This window comes from Falco peregrinus, chromosome 1, assembly GCF_023634155.1.
Source record: "Falco peregrinus isolate bFalPer1 chromosome 1, bFalPer1.pri, whole genome shotgun sequence".
In the NCBI taxonomy this organism is placed as follows: domain Eukaryota; kingdom Metazoa; phylum Chordata; class Aves; order Falconiformes; family Falconidae; genus Falco; species Falco peregrinus.
This window is the reverse complement of record NC_073721.1, coordinates 60,018,494-60,034,202: the sequence shown is the minus strand read 5'-3', so window position 1 is coordinate 60,034,202 and position 15,709 is coordinate 60,018,494. Positions and strand designations below refer to the sequence as shown.

At 59.4% G+C, this 15,709-nt stretch overlaps 1 protein-coding gene across 2 annotated transcripts in view; it reads right to left on the bottom strand.

The window, feature by feature from the left end:
* Positions 1–2,178: 2,178 nt before the first annotated feature.
* DGKZ (diacylglycerol kinase zeta) overlaps positions 2,179–15,709 on the bottom strand; it is a 31,328-nt gene continuing 17,797 nt past the window's right edge. Inside the window, exons 23-32 of one of the 2 annotated variants that reach the window (XM_055805158.1) lie at positions 14,924–14,968; positions 14,557–14,626; positions 10,646–10,686; positions 9,851–10,041; positions 9,261–9,292; positions 8,441–8,481; positions 7,950–8,070; positions 7,380–7,416; positions 6,972–7,071; positions 2,179–4,604 (exon numbers count right to left, since the gene is read on the bottom strand). In XM_055805158.1, the coding sequence (XP_055661133.1) occupies positions 4,488–4,604; positions 6,972–7,071; positions 7,380–7,416; positions 7,950–8,070; positions 8,441–8,481; positions 9,261–9,292; positions 9,851–10,041; positions 10,646–10,686; positions 14,557–14,626; positions 14,924–14,968 (795 nt within the window). In that variant the 3' untranslated portion in view covers positions 2,179–4,487. The remainder of the gene's footprint in view (positions 4,605–6,971; positions 7,072–7,379; positions 7,417–7,949; positions 8,071–8,440; positions 8,482–9,260; positions 9,293–9,850; positions 10,042–10,645; positions 10,687–14,556; positions 14,627–14,923; positions 14,969–15,709) is intronic. The other variant, XM_055805149.1, reaches the window with a different exon arrangement.

Here is a 15,709-nt window from a genome sequence, read left to right as displayed (position 1 = left end):
GCTGGGGTTCAGCAGCCCCAGGTTTCCACGGCTGAGTTACGGGGCTGAGGTGAGCAAACCAGTGCCTGGTGGAGCTGGGAAAGCCAGGTGTGGGGCAAGAGCCACTGCTCTTCACCCACCCCTGCCCAGGGGCCAGAGACCCCAGTGGGGTCCCCAGGACAAAGCAGCCCAAGGGATGAATGGCAAAGCCCTGTAGAAATTTTCACCCCTTCCTCTGTTTCCAGGGGTGACATTTCTCTTCCCCTCCTGTTGCCTCCTTGCGCTGGGGACCAGGAGGCAGGTGCTGGCCGCATGCGACAGCAGAGATGCGTTGGTGCACATCTCAGCAGTGGCTGTGCTTGGTCCCTTCAGGCTCTTTCTGAAGGATGGAGGGGGGAATGGCTCCTTCCCCAGCTCAAACAAGCAGCAGAAGGCGGTGTTTGCAGAAAGAGGCCTCATCCCGAGGGAAGGAGGGAAGAGAGGGAGCATGACCAACCCAGGTGCATTCCCCTGCAATTGCTTAACTCGAGTTTTTTACCTCTAAAAACGTCACGAGATAATTCATGGCATGTCAGCTCCGCATTTTCCATCTCCTTTTGAAGCCTGGTCCTTGGGGCACTGTTAGTGCACGGTGCGGCAGTGCCAGCGCAGGGACACAGCTGTGTGGGGCGGGGGGGATGTGTTCCTTGTTCAGACTTGCAGAGGTGGCCGTGTGGCAGGTAATCATTAACCGGGCCAATGGCTGTCACTCTGTTTAACTCAGGCTGGGCTTGCACAGGCTTCTTTCATGTGTGCACCCTGTGCATACCTCCCCAGGTTCCCATCCCACGTGTTTCCATCCCACAGGAGGCCAGACTGACCTCTGGGCCCCCGACACCCGGCTGAAAGGAGGGATGCTGAGGCCCTTAAAGAGAGGAGGGCAGGGCTCACTGACTGTGCCTTTCCTAACACCCTGCATCACAGTGATCCACAGTGATCATATTTTGGGACCACTTCTCTCCCCCACCATAAATTTGACACCAGGACGGCTGGAAAACTCTCATTGCTATGGTTACTGATGCTCCTCGCCTCTGCCAAAACACGGGCCAAGCGCCAACGCGCCGGGATCTGGGCACTGAAGTGGAGCACGCTCCCTCCTCCCAGTCACACGTACGCCTGGTCCCTGCAGCCCAGGGAGGCTGGGACAATTCAGTGTGCCTTACACCCGCTACAGACCCCCACTGTTAGCTCTGGGCAGGAGCTGAAAGGCTGAAGGTGATGAAAGGGAGGCACGGGGGGGGGTGTGGAAGGGACAGCGCAGCCGGGGAAGGAGGCTGCTTCTCCGGGTGGAGAGGAGGCGGCAGCAGCAACAGGCAGGCTGCCAGGCTGCCCTCAGGAATCCAAGTTTAAGGTATGAGTATAGATCCTCATCACCCACCGCGTCCATCTCCGGCTCCCTCATCAGCCACCGCCAGCCAGAGCGATTACCTCTCATTCGCAAAGAAAACTCTGCCGGAGAGATGGAGTCGGCTGCAGTTATCCTTACCCGTCCGGGGCTGGAAGAAGTGTCCCTAATCCTCTGCTTTTGTAATTGGAGAGTAGTCCTCATGCCAGAGCAGTGCAGATAATCCCAGCCCTCAGCACTGGAGACAGGACAGCAAGGCCCCCCTCTGAAGCTGGGAACGAACGAGAAGAGCCCCCAAGCAGGCTTGTGCCCTGCAGAGCGGCGTGGCTGGGGACAGCTCAACACACAAAAAACCCCAACAACCAAAACAATAGCCGATAAAAACATTTAGAAATCTGGAGGCTGGAGGCTGCTGTGGTACCCACCGACAGCCATGTGACTACAAAGGGCAGGGCAGGGCTGCCGCTCCGGAGTGGGGCAGCAACAGCAGGCTGCCAGCTCCTGCCTCGCGCTTCCGAGCCTTTCTGGATCACCTGGGATGGCAGCAGGCTTTCTCCCTGTTGTACGTTACACCGAATACCAATGCATGCCACAGAATTAAGGAGAAGGTCCCTCAGGACAAAGACCCTGTACCCAGCAGCTGTCCCAGAGGGATGTTGTGCAGGGAAGCAGGCAAGGACCTGGCTCGGCAGGGAACTCCCAAGAGACCCCCCCAGTTAGGACAGGCGCAGAAGCCTCGGGGCACAACCTCACTCACACTGCATGGGACATCACTGGTGCACCACATTCTTGCAGATGCAGCAGGAGACAGGAACTAAAACAACCATCTCTTTATTTCAATGGCAAGAAACAACAACATCCAAACAGTCCAAGTCAGAAAGCAACGGGAACACAGGCTCGTGCCAGGCCCTGGGCCTGCTGGAGCCGGCACCCTCACAGAGTTACAAAAATACAATCCTACAACAGCGTCTAGGAAACACAGACCCAGGTATTGCACAGAACCCCTGCCCTCAGCAGGCAGGGTGACCAACACCCCCTCCGCCTTCGCCGAAATACAAGCCAGGCTTGGAATTGCACAGCAACTCAGCTCACGCGCACACGGAGGGGCCAGGCGGGGAAGGGGACAGTGTGTCTCTCAACTACCTGTACAAAAACTATAAGGGAAGATACAAAACTGGGGAGAAAGAGGGAAGCTGGGGTTGTAAATGCCTCCGGGCCGGGCTGGGCATCCCAGCTGGCGAGGCAGCAGTTTGGACCTCTGAGAAGACGACAGTGCCTTGTCTGTTGGTGGTCTGTGAGCAGTGCTGATAGGAACTTCGGGTGCTGCTGGAGCATCCCAGCTCTGAAGACATCGGGGTGCTGTTGTTAACTGTCAATGCTGCCGCTGGCCCCTGGCCCCCTGCACTGCACCTCAGCTCCCCACCACAGCATGCCCCAGCCTCCAAGGGAAATGTGTCCCCCCCAGCCAAAAAACTTGAAGAGTATTCTGGTGCTTTGTCATCCTCATACCCTTTTTTTGGTGTTGGTATCAGGAGGGATTCAAATGACACCACCCAGCACTGCCCAGCAGGCGCAGCTGGGTGTGAGGGCAGGTGGGACCATACATGCAGCAGTAGCACCCTCTCCTGGGACCCAAGCTGCAACCTGTTCCATGCCCACCGCCCACCCAAAGGTGCCAAGCAGGTCTGCAAGGCACAAAGCTGTGAGCTCTCCCCCTCTTCTGGCACCTCCTGGTCCCAGACACTGCCAGTTCTGCGAAAGCCTTGCTGAAGGGCTGGCTCGATGCCTCTGCACACACTCAGCACCCACAGCATCTGCAGGGGAGACGGGTCATGGTGCCTCGCGCCCCATGGCAAAGTGGCAGGTGAAATGCCATCCCATTGCAACTTGGGGCTGGAAGCCCTAATGCTCCCTAAGCATCCAAATCCCTCTTTCTGCTAAAACTGGAGAGGATGAGCTGGCATCCCATCCAGGGAGCTTGTGTCTGGGCTAGGTGCGCTCCCAAGTTTTCCCTGCAAAGCCCTGTGCCCACTTTGGGGGGACAGCAGGAGTCGGACTCAGAGGATGGATGTTGACAGGCTGGGGGGCAGCAGCATTGCCCCCAGCACTGCTCCTCCAGCCCAGTGCAATATCTAGCATCAGCAGGGGGGGTTGAAGGGGGGAGGGCAGCCACGTTCAAGTCAGCATCTGGGAAATGTAACAGGCTCCACCGCAGCCACCGCCCAGGCCAAGCGCAGCTCTCCACCACGGCTACGTGCTGCAGCAGGCTCGCGAAGAGATGCCCAGCAGTCACTGGGTGTGCAGGCTGCCCCATCCAGCCCTGCGAGGGAAGGGTGGTGCAAGGGCTCGGTAGCCTTCCTCCTTGCCATCCCTGCCCTGGGCCAGGCTGCTGGCTGGCTGAGCACTAGAGCAACCGGGAGGGCAGCAGCTGCCCTGCTTCCAGCTGCACCAGTCCCAGATGCTCCAAGGAAAGCCTGGGTGTGCGAGGAAAGCCTGGGTGTGCGAGGGACTTCTCTTCTGCTGCAGAAAGCCCCCGCAGGGCAACACAGAGACTCAGGGCAGCCCCAAGCTGCTGGGAGGGAGGACGAGGCAGTAAGTCATGGTATTTTCCTTGTGGCAGTCTGAGGCTCACGGCCTCTGCCCGCACAGCCTGTGCCTCCCGCAGCTGTGCCAGACAGGGGAGGAGGACAGGACGAACCTAGCCAAGCATCTAAAGGAGGGCACTTCTGGCAGGGGAGGGGCAAGCAACGATATCCCACAAGGATCATCGGTAGGAGCCTATGGAGAGGCAATGGCATCACTCCCGTGCACAAGGGTGACAAGGAGCTTCAGCCTGACCTGCCCTGGCAGATCTGCGGGATGGAGCCCATCCAAGGGCAGGGAACGTGGTGGCCGAGGGGTGAAGGGAGACACAGACACAAAGAGCCAGGCTTCAAGTCCCAAATACCCACTGTCCTCATAAACAGAGTCCCAGCCCAGCCTGGGGCAGAACTCTGCTGTCTCCATCTCCTCCAGGGACCAGGTTGACATCTAGGGAGGGCTGAGCCAGACTCACAGCTCTGCCAGTTGGCATCGTCCTCTCCTCACCCTGCCCGAGCTGGCTTGGGCTAAGGCACGCTGAGCACTACACAGCTGTCTCCTGGTCCTCCCGCTGGATCATCTGGTAGTGCTGTCGGTTCTCGAGGTAGGCAGCTAAGTCAGGGTCGTTGGCTTTCTCAGCCCGGTGCTTGGGGGTGTCTCCCTGCATACGGGAAGCAAAAGATGTCAGAGTGCTGAGCACTACCTCAACGCTGCCTTGGCACCCAAAGGTGCCCCCAATTCCCCCACCAAAAAGGTGGCTGCAGCTGGGTCCAGCAGAACCCTGAGGCGGGTGGTAGCCAAATGCCCATGTGCTCACCACAGAGTGAAAGCGTGCTCCCGAGGAGCCTGACTTTGCTGCAGGGCTGGAAGCTGACCCCTGAAGGGCCATCAGCCCCGGTGCACCGTCCAGGACCAAGACTGGCCCTGACTGTCACCCCTCGAGAGGAGACAAAGGTTGGTCCCCATGACCTGCTCCTACCTGGTGCCGGGGAGGCAGGCAGGAGAGGGTGAGGAATGAGGGGTATGTCTGGGGAATGCCCGGGAATACCAACCCCCCTTCCCTCGCAGCCTGGCCAGCGCTCCGGGCTCCCGGTGGAGGCTCACATTTCACCAGCTTATTGCAGCCATCTGGACTGTGTCCACTAATGAACTCCCGCACTCCATAAAAAGCAAATCTGTTAACAGCTCCCAGCTCCGTCTCCTCTCCCCCTTCCCTCCCCCTGGCTCCTCGCTCCTCCTCGCCAAGCGCCCGGGCTCTGCCATGCCGCTCAGAAAGGCCACAGAAACCTGGCTCTGTGCCGCTGCCATTGAAAACCAGCCCCGGAAGGGATGCCCAGCCTGCCCGGCTGGTCCCCGGGTGCACAGTGGGATGCAGTGGGGTGCGGCGGGGTGCCGGGGCCGCCAGGGCAGCCCACAGCCATTATTTCTCCAGCAGGAACAATGGTCAGACATGCAGAACCTCTGCCGGGCTGGGATGTGGCTGTGGATAAAAGCCCACCCGTGCACAGCTGGAGAGGTGTGACGCGCAGAGAAATCCCCTCTTTCACACGCACACCCCACGACCGGGCATGCCCCGCAGGCGTTCCCCAGCACCCACAGAAGTGGGGGGACAGAGACCACTCTGTGCCATGAGGCCGGCTCTCCTCGGGAGCCTCCTCCCCACAGCCCCCGAAAGCAAGCGCTCGTTGAACAAAGCGGAGGGAAAAAACCAGAGGAGGAATTGAGTTTCCTTCCCGTCCCCCCGCAGAAGCCTTGCTGCAAGGCTGCCTGCCCGCAGCCTGAAACCAGAGCTGCCAGGGCCCCCTGCCCGGCTGGGCTCAGGCACGCCAGGCCATAAGGCTGGGTCTCCCTCACCGCTGCAGTGTGCACCGTCACCCCGCGCCCAACCCCTGCTACAGGTCTTGATGCTGGAGTTTCTAAGGAGGTGGGTTCCTGCCTGTGCAGGCAGGCTGTGATGGAGGCCCAGGTGAGGTCACCGCAGCGGCGCAGGGGGGTCCCCAGACAGCTACAAACCCGGACACGCGTTTGCACAGGCACGTGCAAGCCCCGTTCCCTGGGGCAGCCGTCGTGCCCGAGCAGGGCTGCCTTTCTTGCTGGCGGGTTGGGGGCTGCTCCCCTTCTTCAGGCAGATGAGGGGGCTGGGGGCAGAGAAAGGCTGTTGCCCCCAAGAGCTGCCCTCTCCCCTTGAGTCTCCAGCCCTGCTCCAGGAGCTGTGCAAGAACCGATAGCCAGGACCAAGGAGGAGCAACGGGGAGCCAGGATTGTCTGTACAGCACCTCCCTGGCAGCTGGCAGTGGGACTGAGCACTGTCCGAAGTGGCCACCACGCTCCACCGGCCCCAGCAAGTTTGCACCCCTTGGCTGGGCTCCTACCCTGTGTCCCAAACCCACAGGCTGCACCTTCTTGGCCTGTTCTACACCTCCACCACCACAGCCCATGGCTACAAGCCTCCACCAGACAGATGTGACCACGTCCTCGCTGCCGCACACCGGCCCTGGGAGCCTCCCGTACCAAAACAGAGCCTCAAGCCCCCTTCCCCGCTGACTCCTCTGCCAGGGCTGGCACAACTCCCCAGCACCAAGGCACGTCTCAATGAACTCAGCGTGCCAGGGAAAGCACTGCCACTGCCTCCTCCTGCCCCCCCAGCTTCACCCGCCAGGGAGCTCCCGGTGCCCCCCGCACGGCCGCCCGAAGGGGAGAGGGGGGAGCCCTGCAGCTGGGAGGGAGCTCCAAGCGAGAATGTCCTTGCTCTGACCCCGGCTGGTGGGAAGGGGGAGACAAGGATGAGACATTCCAGCCCCTAGCTTCTAATTTAATAAAACAACAGGGAGAGAGGCGAGGGGAGGAGAGGGATTTAACCCCTCTGCAGCTGGGCTCCGCTGGGCAAGCACGGGTGCTTCTCGTCAGCTCCTCTCTGGCTGGCAAAGACCCCATCCAAAGCACCCCTGCTCCGCTCTCCTGCCAGCCCACTGGTGTCCCCCCCCGAAAGCCCCACTGCCAGCCCCACTGCCAGCCCTCCCGTCATCACCTGCAGGTCCGTCTTCATGAGCGAAGCCCCAGCCTCCACGATGTAGTGGCAGATAGTGCGCTGGCGTAAGGCTGCAGCCTGGTGCAAGCTGGTTTCACCGCTGGGGAGGAGAAAGCGGGAGATGTGAGGTGTGTCCCCCCCGAACAGGGACAAGCAGCACAGGTGGCAGCAAGGGACAGCAATTCCGAGGCAGCGGGAGCTGACCGTGGGTTGTGTGCGTGTGGCCAGGCAGCCCTGGCAGAGGAGGGGGTGCGACTGGGACAGTCAGACTTGGGGACAGTCAGTCCAGAGTGGGCTGGGAACCGTGGCTGGTTAATTAGAATGAGAGCAGCTGATTACGCGCCCAGATGACCGGGCACCTCATAGAAGGTCTGGCCAACAGGTAATGGAAGTCAGTCAGCAACTTACTTCTCCTCCTCCGTGGCGTCGAGGATTTCTGAAGGGGCTGTGGAGAGACAGACAGTGCAGGGCGGGTGAGAGCTGGCTGTGGGGCAGGGACAGACCCACCTGCTCCCCACCCCGCTCCACATCTTTCCATAGGGGCTGCTGTTTTCATGCTGCCTGCAAAGGTCCTGCCTCCAAAGCACTCAGGCCAGCAACAGCATCTCAGCCCAGCTGAGCCCAGGGAGGAAGAGTTGTCATGGACTCATTACAGAAAAATATCGAAATCAAAACAAAGCAGCCTGTGTTTCAGTGGGAGCTGCCAAAAACAACAGGTCAGCTGCCCTGGAGGCAGAAGCAGGACACTGAGAAATGTTTCCCAGAGCCGTGCTGATCCCTGCCAGGATGCAGCAGCAGCCACAGGGGCAAGCTGGTACTGGCAGACAGATGCCAGGGAAAGCCTACATGCTAGAAGGATGGTGTAGCAAACCCAGAAGGAAGGGATCTAAGCCCAGGAGCACCCCTTCGGAGCAGAGGGTCAGGCTTTTTCAGCTACTGGGCTCCTTTGCTGAGGGTGGCACTCTGGCCCCAGCTCACCATTCTCAATGATGTATTTGACGATGTCTTTGCTCCCTGATTTGACGGCATGGTGAAGGACGGTCTGGCCCGAGGAGTCTCGCACCATCAAGTCTCTTCCAGCCCGGTGCAGCTCTTGGAACTGCAGGATGGCCAGATTGCTCAGGATGAGTTGCGTTTCCCCACTCCAAGCCCCAGGCCCTGGCATCATGTCCCCAGGTTGTGTGGATATTCGGGGCCTCGTGGGGAGCTTTGTCCAGCTCAGCCACACTGCCAAGTCCCTTCCCTCCACGTTCCCCAGGAGAGGAACAGGGCTTTTTGCCAGGAGCCTGCCTGGTTTCCAGCCACCACTCCTGGAGGAAGGCCCTCGACAGGAGCTGCTCCAGGGCAATCACGGAGCGTGGCTGGCAGGGCTTCCCACAGCCCGAGGCGCACGCCAGCCGAGCAGGCTGGAGGAGACTGCCCGGAGCCACCCCGGGCTGCTCATCGCAGTGGGCAGCGGGAATGCCTACCTTGCTAAAGTTGCCACTCTTGGCAGCTTCTATCAGGTCATCTGCAAAGAAGGGAGATGGGGCTGGGGTCAGAAAACTCCAGTAAGGCTGTTTATCTAATCCCAGAGCCAAGGGCTGGGCACCAGAGGCACGGAAGAGTCAGCTGAGGGTCCAGCATGAGCTCATCCAGGTGCTAACGCCTTGGTTAACTTGGTTTTACACAGCTCCTCCACCTTCGGGCATGTAAGGAACGAGCCAGGGGTAGGAGGGGAACACCACGTAGCTGGGGGCACAGCCAGACCTCAGCCCCAGGGAGAGGCATGTGCAGGGCGAGCAGCCTCTCTGCACGGGCAGGATGACTTGTGATGGGAGCAGATCTCCTGGGCATCAGCCAGCGGCCAGCCGAGACATCTCTCACCCATGACTCACTCACACTTCCAGGCACTGAGCTCTGCTCAAGCTCCAGGAAACTCTTTCCATTTGCTCAGCTCGGTGAGGCCCCTGACCTTGTGTTCCCACCTCCCCGCTTCCCACCAGCCACCTGGCAGAGACAGCCCCCCACCTCAGCCCAGGGCGCTGGGCTCCAGGTCGGGGATTAACCCCTCGCCACATCATTTCCCGCACGGAGCAGCCGGGCAGGCGCCTGGCTGGGCTGCTCCACAAATCACTGTCAGGCCTCTGCTGCCCACCCCTGGGGTCACTGCAGGGCTCCCTGCTCCCACCCAGCACATGGGCGGCACGGCTCCTGCCTGCACACCCGGGAAAGGACAAGCCAAAAAATCCCCAAACGTGGTGGGGACCCAAAGCAGAGTGACCCGGGAGGGGATGTGACAGGACTCACCTCTGTGCGGGAGGCAGTGCTCAGGCTCAGCACTGGAAGGGAAGAAGGAAACGTGTAACTAACCCTGCCAGCCCCAAGCTGCATGTCACCCCAAAGGGCACACAGCAGGGAGAGGAATGGCTGCGGAGAAGCCTGCCCATGGCACTCCCCCAGCAAGCAGGAGAGGCAGGCCGAGGGATTTTGCTGCTCTTTCGGCCATGCCACCTGCTTCTTCCCTGATCTGTGTTCCTCCCCATCCCCACTCCCATTTCTGCCGCTGCTCCCAGCTCCATCGCTCACCCGTACCCGAGGCTGGCCTCAGCTGTGCTGAAAGACACCCACACTCTTTGCTCCATGGGCCAGGAGCTGGAGCTTGACCCCATGGCTGAGGCACCTGGTGGTGCCCCACTGCTTCCAGCACCGCTGGCAGAGGAACAGAGAAGACAGGATGGCATCTCACCCCTTGGTCTAACTCAGCGCTGAATTCCTGCTTGCTCCAGGGAGCGCCCCTGGAATCTAGCCCCAGGGATCAATGCTGCGAAGCCAAGCCTGACTCTCCCATTGCTGCCCATCCTCCCCGAGGTCCAGTGTCCCTATCATTTCAGACTCACCTGGGGGCAGGAGAGGAGGGTGGAGAGGAGGAAGAGGAAGGGAATGCAAAATGGTGCCCAGTGGGTGTGGCAGATGAGTCGACGAGGTCAGGCATGGCAGGAGAGGTGCTCACAGTCTGGGTGACCACTAGCTCTGGGTCCAGCACGTAGAGCTCATCCTGAGAGATCTCTGTCACATAGTTGAGGTGCTCCTGAAAGACACAGGTCAGCCCTCCTCAGAAGCAAGACGTGCTTCTGCACAGCTCCGTCCCCTCACACCCCACGCCTTGCAGCCCACCCACTCGCTCAGCAGAGCCGTGCCGGCTCAAAAATCCTGCAACCTGTGTGCAAGGGAAGCCTCCACATCTCCTTGTCCTTTTCAGGCTTCCTATCTCCTGCCAACTTAGCAGATGACCCGTACACCTCATCTCCACATCCTCCTCTCCAGATTATTAGGGAAAGTATTTAATACTGGTTAAGATAACCCCCAGTTGGTGGGTCCCCTAGGCAGCCTTGCTGTGCTGCTATTCCTCACCTGCTCTGCTGCAGGGCCCTGCAGGCAGCTTCCCACCCAAGTCTCTGTGCTCCCACCCATGCTTCCCCCCCTTTTCCATAGGAACCTGGAGGTGCTGGGGCTGGTCCTGGGCCAGGTGTCACACCACCCCTCAGGGGATGCCACAGGGCAGAGCAGCAGTGTAAGACCTGCAGGTCCCCAAGGCTAAAGCCTGCCTCTTGGTCTGCGTAAATGTGGGACACCCAAACACCTTCCTGGCAGATGCTGAGGGGGATGACGGTGGAGGACGAGGCTGCACTCACCTGTGCGCGGTCTATCCTGTAGAACCGATCGGCCGTTGTGGCTGCAAGACAGGGACAGAATGAGACAGGGTGATTCTTGGCACGAGACAACGGAGACGGCCACTTCCCACCACTGAGTGATAGTGAACTATCCAGTAATTTTGTGAATCGCAAAAACAAACAGCACCCCCCTTCCCTTCAGGACCCTGCTCCTCTCTTTACCCACGAGGCAGCTCCTTACACCTACAGACCACCATGCCCCTGCACAACATGCCTTTGCTTGCTGTCTCCCCCTCAGTGACTCCTGGCAGGGAGCCACAGGGAAGGCACCAACACACCTAGCTGATGCTGTGGCCTTTCTGGGGACTTTCAGGTGCTCCAGCGTTAGCCCAAGCAGACGAAGCCCAGGGCTCCACTGTGCACATCTCAGCATTCACTCACACCAGGTGAGGAACCGCTCTGATTTAACGTGGTGCGCCTCTTGCACAGTGCTGGGAAATGGGGGCACTGGGAAGAGAGGGAGCTCAGCTCAGCTGACCTGACTGAGTAAGGTCCCACGGACCACTACAAGACCATGCCAGAGCTTGTGACTACCAGGCACAACAACAGCATGCCACCACCAGCTGTAGATCCCAGCCCCTGTCTCCTAGGATGGCAGGAGAGCTTCAAACCAGCCCCCAGCCTGCTGCTGGCAGCAGCCTGTCCGAGCGCATCCCCCTGCTCATTCCTCTTCTTCATCCCACAGTGGGAGAGGAACTCCAACACCAGCGGAGCAAGTGGCTGTGCTGGAACCAGACCCACGCAGCCACCACCCCTGGGGGAGCAGGGAAGGGCTGGGGACTTAGAGCATCACAAGGGCCAGCAGGACAAATACAAACACAGTGCCAGGACAATCAGGTTCCCACGCAAGGTGGCATTTCCCCCGTGTCCTGCCAGGCTGCTGGTGCCTGCCCTTGCTGCAGTGGGACCCTTGGGGACCCAGGGAATTCTCTCTGCAAACAGAGCGGGGACAGGCCAGAGCAGATGTGAGGAGTGAAAGAGCCGCATTGATCCTGTCCTGGCTGGAGATTTACAGCCAGGGAGCTGCTGCTGAAGGTCTGTAATTCAGCCACTCGAATGAGCCTGTGCTGTCTTGAATGGAGCTCTGGCCTCTTTCCCGACACATCTTCCTGAGCCCAGAACCTGCTGCTGGGAGGGTGGCAGGGGGAGGAAAGCGGTGCTGGTACAGCAGTCCTGGCACAGACACCTGGCAGCAGCACCAGTGCAGAGCTGGAACCCCGAAGGGAGACGTTGCATCCTCTCCGCCTAGCACCGGGCTTCCCAGGCTCACACCCACAGCTGCGCTCTACGGGAACAAGTCAAGGAGATGAAGCGCCACCAGCAATCACTTCTCTCGGCCAGCTTCCAGGTATAGAGGCAGAGCTCTGGAGCCTTATGGTCAACAAAAGCGAAGGGAGAGGAGAAAGCTACTTTCAGCAGAACCAGGACAAGGGAAGAAGCAGCATGGGGAGCCCAGCGGGGATGCTGCTCCCCACAGGGATGCTGATGCTGAGCCTGGCTGCCGGGTGCTGGAGCAGGGGGCCCCTGCCTGCACGACACAGGAGAGCGGCCCTGGCAGTCCCGCCAAGCTGCCTTCAGCTCTGGGCAGGAGACCAGCAGATGCACCTCACCCCACCGGTGGTCAGCAGGCAGAGACAGCCTGGGGCAAAGCACTGCTGCACCGGGCGCGAAGACCCCCGCGGCCCAGGGTCCCAGCCTCACGTGGCTCTCAGTGGCTTGTCACCAAGGGGCTCTCCCCTCACCCCCCAAATTCATAGAATCATTGAGGTTGGAAAAGATCTTTAAGATCATTGAGTCCAACCGTACACCTAACGCTGCCAAGCCCACCACTAACCCATGTCCCCAAGTGCCACATCTGTGCGTCTTTTACACACCTCCAGGAATGGCGACTCAGCCACCCCGCTGGGCAGCCTGTCAGTGCCTGACCACCCTGTCCATGAAGGAATTGTTCCCGGTACCCCACCTGAACCTCCCCTGGGGCAGCTGGAAGCCGTGTCCCCTTGTCCTGTCGCTTGTCTCCTGGGAGCAGAGACCGACCCCCCCTGCCCACAGCCCCCTTCACCCTTCCATGACCCCATGCTGGCTGGGCCTGATCCCAGGCTGTCCCACACGTGCAGTGTGATGGCATCAGGACGAGCTGCTCCATAACCTTCCCAGCACTGAGGCCAGGCTGACAGGGCTGCAGTGCCCCGGATCCTCCTTCCAGCCCTTCCCATAGATGGGCACCACGCTGGCTAACCCCCAGTCTGCTGGGAGCTCCCCAGTTGGCCAGGGCTCCGATAAATGGTGGGAAGTGGCTTGGAGAGCGCTGCCGCCAGCTCCCTCAGTACCCTCGGGTGGGTCCCATCCTGCCCCAGAGACCAGTGTGTGTCTCAGTGGTGTGGCAGGTCTCTGGCCATTTCCCCTCGGATTACAGGGGCTTCATTCTGCTCCCCATCCCTGCCTTCCAGCGCAGGGGGCTGGGTACCCCGGGAACAGCTGCTGTTACTATTAAAGACTGAGGTGAAGAAGGCATCAGGTACCTCGGCCTTTTCCTCATCCTTTGTCACTGTGTTTCCCCTCACATGCAACAAAGGATGGAGATTCTCCTTAACCCTCCTTTTGTTGCCAACGTTTCATAGAACCATTTTTAACTGTCTTTTACGGCAGCAGCCAGATTAAGTTCTAGCTGGGTTTTGGCTCTTCTAATTTTCTCCCTGCATAACCTCATGACATCCTTGTAGTCCTCCTGAGGTGCCTGCCCCTTCTTCCGAAGGTCAGAAACTCTCCTTTTTTCCCTGAGCTCCAGCCAAAGATCTCCGTTCAGCCAAGCCAGTCTTCTTCCCCGCCAGCTTGCCTTCCCACACATGGGGACAGCCTGCTCCTGTGCCTTTAACATCTTCTTGAAGGATGTCCAGCCTTCCTGGAGCCCTCGGCCCTTCACGCTTGCATCCCAAGGGCTCCTAAGCAGGCCAAAGTCTGTACTTCCAGAAGTCCAAGATAGCGGTTCTGCTGACCTTCCTCCTCACTCCTCCAAGAACTGAAAACTATCATTTCATGGTCACTAATGCCCCAGACGGCCTCCAACCATCACATCACCCACCAGTCCTTCTCTGTTCACAACAATGGGTCCAGCGGGTGCCTCCTCTCGCTGGCTCCCCCACCAGCTGTGTCAGGAAGGTCTCTTCCACCCACTCCAGGAACCTCCGAGCCTGTTTCCTCTCTGCTGTATTGTATTTCCAACAGACATCTGGGAAGTTGAAGTCCCCCAAGAGAACAAGGGCTAGCGATCGTGAGACTTCTCCCAGCCACTTGCAGAGTATTTCATCTGCCTCTTCACCCTGGCTGGGTGGTCTGTAACAGACTCCCACCAGGATATCTGCCTTGTTGGCCATCCCCCTGACTCTTACCCATAAACACTCATCCCTACCGTCACCATCATTCAGCTCTAGGCAGTCAAGACGCTCCCTAACACACAGGGCTACCCCACCGCCTCTCCTTCCTTGCCTACCCCTTCTGTAGGGTTTGTAGCCATCCATTGCAGCACTCCACTTGTGCATGCGAACCCACCATGTTTCCGTGATGGCAACTACGTCCTAGTTTTCCTGCTGCACATTGGGTTCCAGCTCCTCCTGTGTGCTGCCCACATTGAGGGCGCTGGCGTAGATGCAATTCATTTGGGGTATTGACCCCACCACCTTTTTGGGGGGAGAAGCCCTAGTTCCTATGTGACCATTCTCAGGTGCTTCCATGGTTCCAATACATCGATAACCCTTGTGCCTTTGCTGCCACATGGATCTCCATCCCCTGCCTCCACTGAGACAGCAGACTGAAGCACCTCACTAGCACGCCATCAGACACAGCCAGCACTCCCAGGGGAGGATGATACTCACAGTCCAGGAAGCACCACTTGGGTGACAGCTTCTGGGATGACAGTGTCTTTGGTTTGGCTCCATCTCCCTCCTGTATTTAAAAAAAAAAAAAAAAAAGAGGATTCAGTTGTGTCTCTTGGCCTCCCCATCTCTCCCCAGAGCATCCCCCCTGCTTTGGGAGGTCCTTGCAGACACGGAGGACCCCGGGCGCTTGGATGGAAAGGAGAACTTGAACACAGGCACAGCACACAGCGATGGGGAGCAGTCTGGGACAGGCTGGAGCCGACACACACCAGCTCACTGGAGAGGGGTGCCATGAGATGAGCCCACGAGACCACCACGGTGGACATACAGATGGGCCTGGGGGATGGAGTGAGGCCATACACACCTGGAAGAGCAGGCGTTCTAAAGCAGAGGGCTGCATAGGGAAATCCTGCAGAAAGGCAAGGTGTGCCATTACAGCCCTTATCTGGGCAGCCCCCCAGCCCCTCTCTCTTGCCACCAGAGTTGCTTAATGTGCTGCCACATCTGGCTTTACGCACTGCCTGGCCAAGGTCCCTGCTTTGAGGCCAGAGCACAGCGGTTGCCCAAGGGGAGAGAAGAGGTAAACTGCAGGGTGACCGAGGAACACCAGCTCAATGCACAGCTTTAGAGGCGCAGGAGGATGCAGAGGCATCAGTCTACCAGGCTGACACTGCAGGGAAGTGTTACCCTCCGAGCCTGGGAGCTGCTAGCCACGTGCCTGCCTGCGTGTCTTCCCCAGTGCCTGGGCACAATGCAGGCAAGGGACAGGCATGCAGAGCAGGCAGAGTAAGGAGCAGATGTCAGCCTGGGCATGCAGCTCTGCAACGCAGCCCTGCAGGACCCCGTGCACACGCTGGATGGGATTCCCTCGGGCACAAGAGCCAGCTACCTGGGGACGGAGCACGGTCCCTTCAGTCTCCTGGGAGAAAACCAGACTGAGCAGCACGGCACCAGAAGGAGCGCTGCAGGCTCAGAAGGCACAGCTCACCAGGAACAAGGGTTACAACAGCCCGTGTCCGGGTCATGGACACACACTAGCACATTGGCAGCAGCACAATAGTTAGTACTTGCAAATTAAAGGAGTTGGAGGGGGGACAACTCTAGCCCAGGCACCTGGGGAGGGCAGAGCTGTGCTAGGAAACACGGAGCC